General features: G+C 56.2%; 1 protein-coding gene across 1 annotated transcript; it reads right to left on the reverse strand.

The window, feature by feature from the left end:
• Window positions 1-493: 493 nt before the first annotated feature.
• ADNP2 (ADNP homeobox 2) lies at window positions 494-7,849 on the reverse strand. The gene is made up of 4 exons (XM_038770732.1): window positions 7,733-7,849; window positions 6,954-7,043; window positions 2,298-4,145; window positions 494-2,230 (listed from the first exon to the last, which is right to left on the reverse strand). The coding sequence occupies exons 1-4, from the start codon at window positions 7,838-7,840 to the stop codon at window positions 593-595; spliced, it is 3,684 nt and encodes a 1,227-aa protein (XP_038626660.1). The 5' UTR covers window positions 7,841-7,849; the 3' UTR covers window positions 494-592.
• Between the last annotated feature and the right edge of the window lie 8,409 nt (window positions 7,850-16,258).

The raw sequence follows: 16,258 nt of genomic DNA on the forward strand, positions 1-16,258 counted from the left end.
AATTGCTTGGAAAACGTTGTGTTCTAAATAGCATGCAGTGGGACCCCCCCCCCCCCCCCGCCCCCCCCGGAAAATGCTAAGTGAAAGTTTAGCAACAAAACCTACTCTTCCTCGGGGCGACTAGTTGGGTGCGCACTAGCCGCCCGCCGAGAAGGAGCTTTGCCGAGGTCAGTCCCCCCCCCCGCTCCTCGGCCGGACCCCCGCCTCGGTGTCTCCGGGCCGCCTCGTCAAAGGTGCTTGGTGACCACTCGATAATGGTAGTATTTCAAAGTGCCAAATGAAGGAGTTGGGGGGGGGGGGTCCGGGGAGTAGCAGCGTGCTGTCCCTACCTAACCGGGGCCGGTCGCTTCTTCTCGGGGGAGGCAGACGCTCTCCCTCCGGTGACGAGCCGGCCCGTCCCCTCGAGAAGAAACGCCGTGCTGGAGCTTCCCGCGGCGGCCTCGACTTCGCCCCGCGGGGTCCGCGCGCTCGGGCGGGGCGAGTCCGGTCCCGCGCCCGGCCGGACGGGCCCTCCCGGGGCCGGGCCGTAGACACCCGCTTTGGTTTTCCTCTTCCTCGCGGGGGGCCGTCCCCGCCCCACCCCGGCCGCTCCCTACGAGTCCCCCGTGTCGTCCCTCAGGCTGAGGCTGTGCTTCACGTTCTTCAGCTCGGCCATGTTGAAGCCCAGGAGCACGGCGGGCGTGTGGCGGCGGATGGCCTCCAGGCACGCGCGTCTCTTCTTCCCGAAGAAGGAGGCCACGTCGACCTTCCAGAGCCAGAGCAGCGAGGAGAGCAGCTCCAGCTCCCGCCGGCTGGGGTAGGGCCTCCGGTGGAAGTAGTCCACCAGGAACTGCTTGCGCTGTTCGGCCGAGCAGTGGGCGTAGCGCGTGGGGTCCAGCGCCAGGACGCAGAGCGCGTCGTCGGGGAGGAGGGGGCCCTCGGCCCGCCCGTCGCCCCTGAGCCTCTTGAAGGGGCCCGGGCTCCCCGGGTCCGGGTCGGGGTCCACGAGCGAGGGCTCCCGGCCCTCGGGCCCCGGGGGGACAGCGGACTCCTTCCTCTTGCCCGGGGAGACGGGCGGCTCGGGCCCCGCGCCGGCCGGGCCCCCGTCCCTGGGGGCGCTCCGGCAGCGCAGCAGGTGGACGGCGATGGCGGTGAGCGTCATGTTGCCCGTGTACACCCCGCAGCAGTGGATGCACTTGAAGGCCGGGGCCTTGAGGATGGTGTGCACGGTGGGGGTGATGTGGTGGCGCTCCCTGAGGTGCGCCTCGTAGGCCTCGGGGGTCCCCGAGGCCCCGAAGCAGAAGGGGCAGGTGAGCGCGGGCCGGCCGGGGCCGCCGGGCGCGCCGGCCGCCTGGGGCCGGACCTTGATGTAGACGGGGATCAGGGCCCGGGAGTAGATGCCCGTCAGGACCGCCAGGTACACCTCCCGCTCGCCCAGCTCCTCGCGGGGCAGCGTGGTGACGAAGTCGATGTGGGGGAAGAGCAGGTCCCCGCTGGCGTCGCTCTCGAACCGGAAGCCGCGGTCGCCGTAGTCCACGTGGGCCTTCTCCTTCCCGCGGTGGGAGGCCCGGCTGTGCTCGGCCAGGCCCCGCAGGCTGTGGAAGGAGCGCGGGCAGAAGAGGCAGCTCAGCCCGTGGGTCAGCAGGTGCTTGGCCAGCTCCTTCTCGCCCAGGAACCGCTTGCAGAAGAGGCAGCGGACCGTCTTCTCCATCATCCAGAGCAGGAACGGGGCGCAGGCGGCCAGCTTCTCGGGCTCCAGGCGCTCCCCGGCCCTGGCCCCGCTCGGCTTGTGAGCCACCTCCACGTGCACCTGGTAGACGTTGGACGGGAACAGCTCGTGGCACACGGGGCAGGTCTTCCACTGCTTGGCCTGCTTGAGGGCCTGGCCCGGGTCCGGGGCCGCCGCCGCCGGCGGGGCCGCCGCCGTCGGAGCCGCCGGGGCCGGAGGGGGCTTGGCCGCGACCGGGGGGCTCGGGGGGGAGCCGCCGCCGCCGGGCGGCGGGGGCGGCGGGGCCCCCGCGGCCGGCCCGGGCAGCGACACGGACACCGGCGCCAGGGTGTACGTGGGGATCCCGTTGACCTGCTTCCCCGTCGGGATCAGCTGCCTGAGGATGGAGCCCGCCGTGAGGAAGGCGGCGCCCGGGGACACCGCGGGTCTGACCGGCGGGGGGCCCGGCTGAGCGAGGCGCAGCAGCCCCGGCCGCACCGGGGAGCCCGCCGGGAGGACGCCGGACACCACCGGCTGGCCCACCTGGAGGACGGCCGGCGTGGCGGCCCGGCCGGCCGGCAGGCCCCCGGGGGGGGACCGTCTGGCCCACCAGCAGGGTCCCGGGCCGCAGGGTCTGGCCCACGGGCAGGGCCCCCGGCGGGACCGGCTGGCCCACCAGCAGGGTCCCGGGCGGGACCGTCTGGCCCACGGGCAGGGGGCCGGACGGGACGCCCTGGCCCACCAGCAGGGCCCCGGGGGGGACGCTCTGCCCCAGCGGCAGGGCCCCGGCGGGGACGCTCCGGCCCACCAGCAGGGCCCCGGGCGGGACCGCCTGCCCCACCGGCAGGACCGTCTGGCCCACCAGCACGGTCCCGGGAGAGACCATCTGCCCCACCGGCAGGGCCCCGGGGGGCACGTTCTGACCCACCGCCCGGGACCCGGGTTGGACGGTCTGAGCCGCCGGACGGGGCCCCGGGGGAACGGACTGAGCCGCCGACCGGGGCCCCGGGGGGACGGTCTGACCCGCCGGCCGGACCCCCGGGGGGACGGACTGAGCCGCCGGCCGGGGCCCCGGGGGGACGGACTGAGCCGCCGGCCTGGGTCCCGGGAGGACGGACTGAGCCGCCGGACGGGGACCCGGGACGACGGACTGAGCCGCCGGCCGGGGTCCCGGGAGGACGGACTGAGCCGCCGGCCGGGGCCCCGGGAGGACGGACTGAGCCGCCGGCCGGACCCCGGGAGGGCCGGACCGACCCGCGGGCCGGACCCTGGGCGGGCCGGACCGACCCGCCGGCAGACTCTGGCCCGCGGAGAGGACTTTAGGCAAGACGGTCTGGAGGACCCCCGTGGCGACGGGCTGGGCTCCGGGGAGGGCGGGCGGGCCAACCGAGCGGCCGACCTGCGGCGGCCCGGCCGGCCGGGCGCCCCGGCCCCCGGGCAGGGCCCCCGGCCCGGCGGCCTGGCGGCCGGGCCCCGCCAGGCGGTTGAAGGGCAGCACCGTCGGCCCCACCGGCTGGACCAGCGGGAGGCCGTGGGAGACGAAGACCGGCTGGGGGACCGACGCCTGCAGGGTGAGGTTGCTCTGGCCCCCGGGCAGGGGGCCGGACAGCAGAGTCACGTGCGACGACTGGGCGCCCACGGGGAGCGCGTGCGGCACCGCCCCGGGGGCGCCGGAGGCCACGGCCAGCGTCCGGACGGGGTTCGGGGCCGGGGGGGGCGGCCCCACCGCCGGGCGCTGGGGGTCGGGCGGCAGAGCCAGCCGGAGGCGGGGCGGCGCGGCCGAGGCGGCGGGCTTGGGGGCGACGGGCTTGGGGGCGATCTGCATGGGCTTCGGGGGCCCGGCCTTCTTCGCCACGTGCTCCGCGATGAGCGACCGCAGCTTGCTGTCCAGGTCCCGGTGGCTCTCGGCCGTCAGGATGTGGTACATGAGCGCCTCGGTGCTGGCGGCCCGGGCCTTGCACCTCTTGCAGTAGTACCTGTCGGGGGCCGGGCCCGGGGCCCCGCCCGCGTCCCTCCGCTCCGCCCCGTCGGGCCGCTGCCCGAAGTAGGAGTGGATCAAGTAGTTGAAGTGGGCGACCAGCACGTGTTGCTTCATGCCGTAATAGAGGGTGTTGGTAAAGTGACACTTTAAGCAGGTGAAGTTGATCACGTCGCTCCTGGGCTGTTTGGCCTCCCCTAGGAAGTTCACGACGTAGTTCTGGACTTTGCGCGGGGGCGGAGGCGGGGGCGGCGGGGGCGGAGGCGGCGGCGGAGGCGGGGGCGGCGGCGGCGTGTGAAACATCCAGACGTGCTTCCCCACCGTCTGGGGCTGAGAGGCGAATTCGCACTGGGGACAGGAGACCACCAGCTCCTGGTCCATCTCGTCGTCGTGGTAGCGGTGCAGGTGGCTCTTGAACGAGGACAGCAGCTTGGTGGAGAACTTGCACAGACCGCAGCAGTACGGCTTGGTCCTGTAGCGCTGGCCAGAGAGGGGAGAGACGGTTTAGGGCGGTTGACGGCGGGCAGGGAGGAGGAGTCGGGGGCTCCAGAGACGGGCGGGGGGAGAAGCCTTCCGTACCCACTCGTTTCAACTGCCCGCCCGGCCAGAGATTCCTCCGCGGCTCCGCCTTTTACGCCGTCTCCGCGGAAATCGATCCTGGCTCTGGGCGGGAAGGGGGAGAGCAGGCGAGCGTCTAAGCCGCCGCCGCCGAGGCGGGCCCGGCCTACCTCTCGGGGAGGGGCGTCCCGGAGGACGACGGCAAGGAGCGACGATAAAGAATGGGTCCGCGGCCCGAGGGACCCGCTGAGAACGTCTGAAAATGTGGACGGGGTCACCTTACTGAGCTGGCCGGCCGGAGGCTCCCGTTTCGAGGGAGAACGATAAAAGGGAGGGGGTGCACGTGGCAAGAGAAGACACATCCTAACTCGAAAGGAAGACGGGCACGGAGGCGGGCTCGGCACCTGGCTGGGAGGGAAGGGAATCTGGCCGGGTGCCCGGAGGCGAGCCGAACAGGTAGCCTGGTTCGTCGGGTCCTCCTGAGGTCATTCCCCCCACGGAGACGTTTGCTGGCCAAGCGGAGCCGCCTCCCGTCACGTCGGCCCGCTGCCAGACGCGAGGGCAGAGGACGGTGCTACTCTACTACTACTGTCCTGAGTTGAGGACGAAGAGTAAATTCATCGTCAGGGGTGTTTCCGGCGTGCTTACTGTGCGCACGGCACCGTACTAAGCGCTTGGGAGAGGACCGAACGGCAGAGTCGGCATCCCCTGCCCACGGCGAGCTTACAGCCTAGAGGATTTCCACAGAAAATCCCGGGGTTTGGAGACCGGAAGGTCCTCCAGAGGGAATGCTCTGGCCAATTCGCATGCTTAGAAAAACGACACACGCTGGCTTTTGTTGTGGATGAAAGGTACAGCCGAACAGAAAGAAGCAGCAATCGCTCATTTGCCTCACAATATCTCACTGGGGTTGGGGGGGGGGGGAGGGAAGGGGGCAGGCGGCCGGACCTGAGCCTTTCTATTCCCTGCCTGACTTCAGAACCAGGGAGGCCGAGCCCCCAGATTCGTCCCCCCACGGATTCATCCGTAGGCACGTCTTCCTCCGCCTTCACCGACTTCCGCTGCCGATAAACGGCTCCTGGATCCGCCCCACGGATGGAGCGCCTCCTCCGAGTTGCTGGAAGTTACTCGGGAGCCCGGTGAACGTGTTTACGCTCCACCTATCTAAAATCAGGGCCAGGCCTGGGCCGGAGCAGCGGAACGCAAACCGGCCAACGTTTCTCTGTATTATACACCAAACGCCGCCGGGCCCCGCGGCCCCGGCTGGCCGGCCAAACGGAGCAGGTAGCTGGGAGGGGATTTTCCAAGGAAGGACCCTGGGATTGAGAAAGAGGACTGGCTCCAGCCTCTTCCTGACCCTGTTTCTCAGCGGGAAGGATGTGGCTTCCCTGCTGGACCCTCTCTGGCTCGGAGGCCGTCTCAGGCCCGCAACCCCCGGCTTCCACGAGTCCCGAGGCCCGGGGCTGGCTCGAAGCCAGGAAGGAGCCGCCGTCAACGGAAGCGACGGCGTTTCCGTGCCTCGGCGTGCCCCGCTGGTCCCCGGTCGACCGGCCGGCCCGTCCCGCTACGCCGGAGGACGGCCACGCCACGACTCCCGGCCGGCGCCTGCCGGGTCGGAAAGCGACGTCTCGGAGGGGCACGGGGGACCCGCTCCGCAGGCTCCCGAGGGGCGGCAGCTCTGGGGTCCGAATGACGACTTTTGGCAGGAAGGACTTCTCTGAACCCCCAAAGCCCTTCCCGAAGCAATTCCGTGACGAGGAGGAGCAACGACTGCCTGGTCAGGGGGGACTCTCGCTCTGTTACTTCCCAGCCGGCCCGACGACTCGCTTCGGTCTCAGCGAGGATAGGCCCGGGGCCGACCGAACGGCCGAAAGCTAATCGCCCAGAATCCGCTCACGCCTCGACGGCACCGGCGATGCCCGCCTCGTCTGGTGCCCTAGCCTCGGGGCGCCCGGGCTGAAAAGGGCCACGGGACGTGCCCAGATGATCACGCTTACCTACCCCTCCACACCACTTAATGCCCCTTGCTTTCTCATCATCCCCAGGGGACGGTTCGGAGGGTGGCATCTTTCCCTCTCATCAGAAGATCCCACTATTTAAGCCTTCCGTCAGGAAAAGCCCCAGGACGGCCTACAAAGCCATGCAGGGAGTCGGTCCGTGACCTGACCAGAGAAGGTCTCCATGCTTTTCCTTTCCCCCCACGGAGCTGACACCTGGATTTTATTCCCAGACGAGCCGATAATATGCTTGGGGTTCAAGGCCGTCCCGCGGCAGGGAGAAGGCGGGCGCCGGGGATGTGAAACGACGTAGTCAGACCAGGTCTAGAGAGAAGTAGCTAGACCACGTCTCCCCACCCCAGGCCGTCGTTCCCACTCAAGCCGAGACTCACCGCCGTCCAGCACATCACCGGAAGAACGCTGGCCAGGCGCGGGGAAGGGCTAGGAAAAGTTTCCAGCACCCGGAAGAAGCGTTTATGACACAGACCCCATCTTCGAAAGGGAAATGAGACAAGGAATCTGTCGCAGAAAGCACTCTCCCAGAAGGTGTAGGGGCAGCTCAGCCGTGCATTTTCCTCTGGATTTTGCAAGGGGGTTGGCCTCTCCTCCCCCCATCCTCCCCCTCCCACCCTCCCTCCCCCAGTCTGGCTGCCTGAGGAGTGGGTGAGGGGAGGGATGAGGGGATGGGGGAGCCCGCCTCACCCACTGGGCTCGGCCCCGGCTCCGAACGTACCTTCCTCTTTCCGGAGACCTCCCAAGGGGAGACATCGCCCCAAGATGTGCTGCAGAAGTATTTCTCTCCTGGGTCACAACTTTCAAAGTCCTGGACGAGAGAACAGGTGATCCTGTGCGCGGGCAGCCTGGGAATTCACAGCTTCGCGGCAATGAATGAGACCCGCCGGGCAACGAGGAGAGGACGCTTCCCGCTCGGGGTCTCGGACTGTCGCGGCCCCCCTCGCCCGGGCTGCTCCCCGGGCGGGGGACCGTCCAGGAGGGCTGGCCCTCGGGGGCCCCAGTTCCGACCCCTGCCCGCCACGACGAGCCAAGCCGACGCTCTTTTCCTCGCCCCAAACTGACCTGCCCCCGGGGGGAAAGAGACTAGAGGTGGGCGCCCACCGAGAACCGGTCGGGGGGCCGGGGGGAGGCCCCGTGGGCCTCTGCGCCTGCCTCCCCTTCCCCCACGGCTCTCCCCCCCCACCTCAGTCAGCCCGACTTGAACCCGGACGCCTCCGTCTCTGGCGGAGGGTGTGCTCCAGATACCTTCAATTCCGCGCCTGGGAGAAGCCCCCGCTTCCCCCGAGAGTCAGGCTGGGTCTCTCTGAAGCCTACTGACCGGGCCGCTGGATTCCATTCACGCATTCAATCCTATTTACTGAGCGCTTACCGTGTGCGCAAAACCGGACTAAGCGCTTGGAAAGTACAATACGGCAACAGGGAGAGAGAATCCCAGCTCACGACGGGCTCCCAGTCTAGAGGAGGGGCAGACAGACATCAAAAGCAAGATTCCCTTACATGCAGTAACTCCTTGCAGCTGGCAAGCCCGATGTCCACGAGAATGCCTTTCACCCTTTTCCGGGCCTTCCGGATGGTCTCCAGGTTGTGAACCGGAATTTGAAACATTTCTGCGGCCTCCCTGGAAGCAAATGGAAAAAAAAAAAAAAAACAGGTCAGGAGATGCTTGCACATCCATCCTTCCGCTGAGCAAGGAGCAGGCGGCCTGCCGGGGGGTCCGGGATTCCCAGAGAAGCCCACAGCTCCCATCTGTGCTGACCTGATCCTCTCTAACTGGTCTACACCTTCACGGGGACCAGCACAGCCGGGGAATTACTTACTCCCAACGTGGCCGGGGAAACAAGTGTCCAAATGAGCGTTCTTCCCCGTCTACAACGGAAGCCCTCCCTGAACCGCGGAATAAAAAACACGGTTTGTGGCCGATGTCTCCGACGCCGGGCCCTCCAGCACACGACAACACGCATCTCGCCCGGGGCCTCTCAGGGCGGGATAGGTGCCAGGGACCTCCGCTTGATATTCACCGTCCCCCACTCAGGCCCACTGCATTTATCCATGATTTATTTCAACGTCTGTCCCCCGCCTCTCGATTGTAAGCTCTCTGTGGGCAAGGAACGTGCCTACCAATTCCGTTGTAATGTACCACACTCTCCCAGGTGTTTAGCGCAGTGCTCTGCCCACCGTAAGGGCTCAGCAAATACCACTGATCAATCGATTGACTGATCAAGGAAACAAGCGGGTGGGGGGCACTTTTCGGAGGAAAGTGAAATCCTTGTCTACTGCTTGTGACTCTGAAGGCAGAATGATCAATCCCGTGCAGAGATCCGGCGGGTGAAAAAATCCCCTTGAAACTATTTCTTTCCAAGAATCAACACTTCCCACCCAAGTCCACAGGTGAGAACCGCCTTTGGACTGATTGATTGGGCATGGAGAAGTTAATTTTGGCTTCTAAAACTTTGGGGAGGGAGCTGGGGGGGGGGGGGCGGGGGGAGTGTTTTCTTTCAGCCTAGATCAAGTACGAACGCTTTCAACTTCGGCGACCACAAGGACCACACGCATCCGAGTTCCCACCCAATCCCGAAAATGCCAATAATTCACAACCTAAGAGTGACCTCTTACCAACCACGCCAATCCGATCGCTGCTTATCGAAATTAAGACCGGCCAGAGACACAGAGGTCTCTAGGGAGAAAGCCCAGCGTGGACTAAAAGTGTATCCGCTCTGTAATAGCACAGCACAATGGTCTACGCTAAAATCAGCCCTGGAAGCGAGAGAAAATGCAGAACCTCTTCTGCCAATACGTGACGTCCTGGGAATCACGACTACAAGCGTGTCATCCCGCTGGAGGCGAGCGGCGCTCCCGGATAATTGCACTAAGACGCCCAGGGACTCATTTCCTCTTTCTGAGAATCCGAGGGCGTCCACAAATGAACTCGGAATAAGAGACCGGACCCGTTATTCCAGCAAAAACTTCCACAGGTGGGAACGTCAATCAGTTGGATGTCACCCCATGAAATGGTCCATTGGGACAATAAGTCACGCCCTTCGTATCCATCACTGGCACATCTGGGAATTTAAGAACCATCTTTTCATGCACAGACCGTACTAGGTAAGTGCTTAACCAATACCATCATTATCAGTAGTAGTGGTAGTACCTTGCCTGGCACATAACAAGCGCTTCGCAAATACCATCATCAATATTATTATTATTCTCTGTCTCTCGTTGACTTAATTTGCAAAATGGGGATCAAGACGGTGAGCCCAATGTGGGACAGCGACTGTATCCAACCAGATCTGATTTTATCTCCCCCCACCCCGTGCTTAGTACAGTGCCTGGCACATAGTAAGCGCATAACAAATGCCATCATTATTATTGTTATTATTATTAGAACAGTGCTTGGCACATAGTAAGCGCTTTAACAAATACCATCATTATTATTATTATTACTGTTACAACAGTGCTTGGCACATAGGAAGTGCTTAACAAATACCATCATCATCATTATTATTATTATAACTGCTTGGCACACAATAAGCACTTAACAGATACCATCATTATTATTATTATTCACTCAATTGTATTTATTGAGGACTTACTGTGTGCAGAGCACTGTACTATCACCATCATCATTATTATTATTGTTATTAGAACAGTGCTTGGCACACAGTAAGCACTTCAATACCATCATTATTATTATTACTAGACCACTGCTTACCATACAGTAAGCTCTGAACAAATACCATCATTATTATTACTATTATCAGAACAATGCTTGGCACCTAGTCAGCGCTTAATATCATTATTATTTATTCATTCAATCATGCGCTTAACAAATATTATTCATTCATTCATTCAATCATATTTATTGGGCGCTTCCTGTGTGCAGAGCACTGGACTAAGCGCTTGGGAAGTACAAATCGGGAAGAACTGTGCTTGGCACCTAGTAAGTGCTTAACAAACACCATCATCATCATTATTATTATTATTATTATTATTAGAACAGTGCTGGGCACCTAGTAAGTGCTTAACAAATACCATCATCATTATTATCACTATTATTAGAACAGTGCTTAGCACCAAGAAAGCGCTCAACAAATACCATCATCGTCATCATTATTATTAGAAGAGTGCTTACCTCCTAGTAAGCGCTTAACAAATACCCCTCATCATTATGATGATGATGATGATTAGAACAGCGGTTGGCCCGTAGCTCGTGCTTAACGAATGCCATCGTCATTATTATTACTATTATTAGAACAGTGCTTACCACCTACTAAGCGCTTAACAAATACCCTCATCATTATGATGATGATGATAATTAGAACAGCGAACGAATGGCTTAACGAATGCCATCGTCATTATTATTATTATTATTATAACAGTGCTTACCACCTAGTAAGCGCTTAACAAATACCCTCATCATTATGATGATGATGATGATGATGATAATTAGAACAGCGCTTGGCCCATAGTGCGCGCTTAACAAATACCATCATCATCATTACTATTATTATTAGAACAGTGCTTACCACCTAGTAAGTGCTTAACAAATACCCCCGTCATTATGATGATGATGATTAGAACAATGCTTGGCCCATAGTGAGTGCTTAACAAATACCATCATCATTATTATTACTATTATTATTATTAGAACAGTGCTTACCACCTAGTAAGTGCTTAACAAATACCCTCAATCATTATGATGATGATGATTAGAACATCGCTTGGCCCTTAGTGAGCACTTAACGAATACCATCATCATTATTATTACTGTTATTAGAACAGTGCTTACCACCTAGTAAGCGCTTAACAAATACCCTCATGATGACGATGATGATGATGACTAGAACAGTGCTTGGCCCGTAGTGAGCGCTTAACAAATACCATCATCATTATTATTACTATTATTAGAACAGTGCTTACCATCTAGTAAGCGCTTAACAAATACCCTCATGATGATGATGATGATTATGATGACGATGATTAGAACAGCGCTTGGCCCGTAGTGAGCGCTTAACAAATACCATCATCATTATTATTATAATAGTGCTTACCACCTAGTAAGAGCTTAACAAATACCATCATCATTATTATTATTATTATTATTAGAACAGTGTTTGGCACCTAGTAAGCGCTTAACAGTTGTTTGTTGTCTGTTTCCCCCTTCTAGACCGTGAGCCCGCTGTTGGGGTACGGACTGTCTGTATATTATAATAATAATAATGATGGCATTTGTTAAGCGTTTACTATGTGCAAAGCACTGCTCTAAGTAATAATAATAATAATGATTGCATTTATTAAGCGCTATGTGCAAAGCACTGTTCTAAGCACTGGGGAGGTTACAAGGTGATCAGATTGTCCCACGGGGGGCTCACAGTCTTAATCCCCATTTTACAGATGAGGGAACTGAGGCCCAGAGAAGTGAAGTGATTTGCCCAAAGTCACCCAGCTATTTGGCAGAGCCGGAATTTGAACCCACGACCTCTAACTCCAAAACCCGGGCTCTTTCCACTGAGCCACGCTGCTTCTACTGGCGCTGGGGAGGATACAAGGTGATCAGGTGGTCCCTCATAGGGCTCACAGTCTTCATCCCCATTTTCCAGATGAGGCCACTGAGGCCCAGAGAGGTGACTTGCCCAAAGTCACACAGCTGACAAATGGCGGGGCTGGGATTTGAACTCATGATCTGGGACTCCGAAGCCCGTGCTCTTTCCATTGAGCCACGGTATGTTGCCAACTTTTCATTCACTCATTCAATCGTATTTATTGAGCGCTTACTGTGTGCAGAGCACTGGACTAAGCGCTTGGGAAGTACAAGTTGGCAACATACAGAGACGGTCCCTACCCAACAGTGGGCTCATGGTCTAAAAGGGGGAGACAAAGAACAAAACCAAACATCTTAACAAAATAAAATGAATAGAATAGATATGTACAAGTAAAATAAATAGAGTAATAAATATGTACAAACATATGTAAAAGGGGGAGACAGAGAACAAAACCAAACACATTAACAAAATAAAATGAATAGAATAGATATGTACAAGTAAAATAAATAGAGTAATAAATATGTACAAACATATATAAAAGGGGGAGACAGAGAACAAAACCAAACATATTAACAAAATAAAATGAATAGAATAGATATGTACAAGTAAAATAGAGTAATAAGTATGTACAAACATATATACATTATTATTGTTATTATAATAAATAGGAGTGAATGAATGATGAGTAAGGCGGCTGACCCCCAGAATAGATATGTACAAGTGAAATAGAATAATAAATATGTACAAACTTATATACATAATTATTGTTATTATAATAAAGAGGAGTGAATGAATGATGAGTAGGGCGGCTGTCCCCCAGAATAGATATGTACAAGTAAAATAGAGTAATAAATATGTACAAACATATATACATAATTATTGTGATTATAATAAATAGGAGTGAATGAATGATGACTAGGGCCGCTGTCCCCCAGAATAGATATGTACAAGTAAAATAGAGTAATAAGTATGTACAAACATATATACATAATTATTGTTATTATGATAAATAGGAGTGAATGAGTGATGAGTAGGGCGGCTGACACCCAGAATAGATATGTACAAGTGAAATAGAGTAATAAATATGTACAAACTTATATACATAATTATTGCTATAATAAATAGGAGTGAATGAATGATGAGTAGGGCGGCTGACCCCCAGAATAGATATGTACAAGTAAAATAGAGTAATAAATCTGTACAAACATATATACATTATTATTGCTATAATAAATAGGAGTGAATGAATGATGAGTAGGGCCGCTGTCCCCCAGAATAGATATGTACAAGTAAAATAGAGTAATAAATATGTACAAACATATATACATAATTATTGTTATTATGATAAATAGGAGTGAATGAATGATGAGTAGGGCGGCTGACCCCCAGAATAGATATGTACAAGTGAAATAGAGTAATAAATATGTACAAACTTATATACATAATTATTGTTATTATAATAAATAGGAGTGAATGAATGATGAGTAGGGCCGCTGTCCCCCAGAATAGATATGTACAAGTAAAATAGAGTAATAAATATGTACAAACATATATACATAATTATTGTTATTATAATAAATAGGAGTGAATGAATGATGAGTAGGGCGGCTGTCCCCCAGAATAGATATGTACAAGTAAAATAGAGTAATAAATCTGTACAAACATATATACATTATTATTGTTATTATAATAAATAGGAGTGAATGAATGTTAGTATGTTTGGTTTTGTTCTCCGTCTTCCCCTTTTAGACTGTGAGCCCGTTGTTGGGTAGGGACCATCTCTATACATTGCCAATTTGTACTTCCCAAGCACTTAGTCCAGTGCTCTGCACACAGTAAGCGCTCAATAAATACGACTGATGATGATTATGATGAGTAGGGCGGCTGACCCCCAGAATAGATATGTACAAGTAAAATAAATAGAGTAATAATCAATCAATCAATCAATAATAAATATAAATAATGATACTTATTATATAATTATTTAATAATCATACTTATGATTATATATTATTCTATTATTCTATATTATTATGCATTGTATATTATGTTATTATATTTTTATAATATTTTGTAATATTCTAATTATAATTATTATGTAATATAATATGATATAATATATTGATGTGTTATGTTATATATGTTATATATGATATATACTAGTATGTAATATTATAATAATATAATGTATTATAATATTGTATATTTATTGATATTGAAATATTAATTTATATATTTATTTATGCTATTTAATGGGTATAAAATATTATATGATATTATAATAACATGATATAATATTGTATATTTATTGATATTGATGCATTTATTTATATATTTATATATGATATTGGATTGATAAAAATATTATATGATGATATTATAATAATATAATATATATTATAATATTGTATGTTTATTATGATTATTATATATTATTTAAATATATAAATAATAAATATGTACAAGCATATATACATAATTATTGTTATTATGATAAATAGGAGTGAATGAATGACGAGCAGGGCGGCCGTCCCGTAGTGGGCGGCTCAGGCCGGGCCGCTCCCAGAAGGCCGCGCGGCTTGGCCTCTTTTTCCCAGACGCCTTCGCGCGGGGGGCCTGGGGCTGCCTGGGCCGCCACTGACAGCCAGCCCCGCCCCCGGGCAGCGGGGGAGACGCCCCCGGGCAGCGGGGGAGACGCCCCCCGCCCCGGGCAGCGGGGGAGACGCCCCCCCCCCGCCCTCGGGCGAGGCAAGGGGGCGGAGGCCCGGGCCGACCCGACCTGAGGCGGGGGGCCGGGCGCCCCATTTCGCTTGGGGCGCCTCCCCTTAACAGTGATGCCACTTGTCCCGGCGCTTACTACGTGCAAGGCACTGTCCTAAGCGCCCCCACGGGGGTGCCCCCCCCCCCACCGCCCCCCTTGGCATCACCCCCACACTTACCCCCTCCTCCCTCCACCGCCTGAAAGAGAAAATGGCGCTCGATTTACCTCAGGAAGTGACGCCCGCCCTCATTTGCATGCCCACCGCGCCGCCCAATCAGACCGGGGGGGCGGGGCCCCCCGCCGACCCCGCCCCCCTCACCTGGCCCGGGGCCCTGTCCCTCGCGAGAGTTGGGCGGTGACCTCATCCGGGGGGGTGGGGTCGGTGACGTCATGGGGCCACGTGACACCGCCCCGGACTCATTTGCATGGGGTGGGGGCGTGGCCTCGGGCTGGAAGCCCCGCCCCCACCGAGGGCCAGCCAATAGGAGAAGTCCCAGCGCAGAAGCCCAGCCCTCATTGGAGGAATCCACTTTGGGGTGATGGGGCGCAGAAATGGGCAACCCAAGGAGGACTGGGCACCCATGGACTGGCCAAGGGCCCGGTGGGCACCTCTGCCCATTGACATCCGCTTCTGAGCTCTTCCGGAGGATGCGGTCCATGGAGCGGACACGCCTGTCAATCATCACCTACTGGGAACCCAAGGGTTAAGTCCGCGAGCCCCCCTAAACCCTTCCCGGTGGGCTAGAAACCCTACTGGACCACTACGGACATTGCTTCATCATCATCATCATCATCGTCATCGATGGTACTTGCTCAGCGCTCATTGGGCGGGCGCCATACGACGGAGTTGGCCGGCACGTTCCCGGCCCGCATCGAACCGACGGACCAGAGGGCTAATGGACGAGGGACCCGATGGCGGGCGCGGAAGGAAGGGTCCCTTTGAACGGGCCGTCGATTTTCCACCCGCCCTTCGGCGGCGAAAGCATGAGCGGCGGGCCGTCGTTCCGGAGATGGCGACGGAGGGAGCCCCGACTTGGGCCTGGAGCGTACCCGTCCTCTACGACTGAGCTCATCTCTCGAAGAACGTCTGAGACGTCGTAGGGCCAGAAAGTTGACCGAGACCTCAAGGAATCCTCAGATCCGGCCCCCCCGCCTCCAGGCAACAATATATGGCGTTCCCGAATCCGCCATATTGGGTCGGCCCAATGGGCCCATCCATTCGGGCCTCCCTCTCCGACAGTAACACCGGAATGCTGGGACGATCACCTCTTGGACACCCAACGTCGCGGTTAGCGTTGGGCCATCCGACTCTCTCCTCTACATCCGTTACCTTTTCTCTAGAAACCCATCCTTCCGCCATCCTTAAGTCTATCTTAAAAGAAAGACCTTCGTAGTCGGAGCAAAGCCATTAACGGGTCAGACCCACAGTCTCTCCAGCCCAGGATTCAGTCTCCAATGGAGGCAACAGGACACTCGGGAGGGAAGGGCGGGACTAGCCATCCCAGTGCTTAGAAAAGGGCTTGGCACACGTAGTAAGCGCTTAACAAATACCCTAATCATTATTATTATTATTACCTGCTGCCCCACTAATCACTTGGCCCAAGTCCCTGTCACTCCTTGTTCCCTGAGCAACTCTGGTGCGAGTTTGGGCACTTTGTGTCCTGGTGGCCTTTATGGACCTGTCCGGCCCTGACATCTCTGCTTCCCCGCATTCCCGCATTT

The sequence above is a fragment of the Tachyglossus aculeatus genome, chromosome X2 (genome assembly GCF_015852505.1).
Source record: "Tachyglossus aculeatus isolate mTacAcu1 chromosome X2, mTacAcu1.pri, whole genome shotgun sequence".
Lineage (NCBI taxonomy): Eukaryota > Metazoa > Chordata > Mammalia > Monotremata > Tachyglossidae > Tachyglossus > Tachyglossus aculeatus.

What these genes read in the sequence shown, in the direction of transcription:
- ADNP2 (XM_038770732.1), bottom strand. Translation starts at nt 7,840, where the DNA reads ATGTTTCAAATTCCGGTTCACAACCTGGAGACCATCCGGAAGGCCCGG. An exon ending in GCTGCAAGGAGTTACTGCAT is followed by an intron (nt 7,044 to 7,732) that starts GTAAGGGAATCT and finishes TCTCTCGTCCAG; the next exon opens with GACTTTGAAAGTTGTGACCC. An exon ending in AGGTCTCCGGAAAGAGGAAG is followed by an intron (nt 4,146 to 6,953) that starts GTACGTTCGGAG and finishes CTCTCTGGCCAG; the next exon opens with CGCTACAGGACCAAGCCGTA.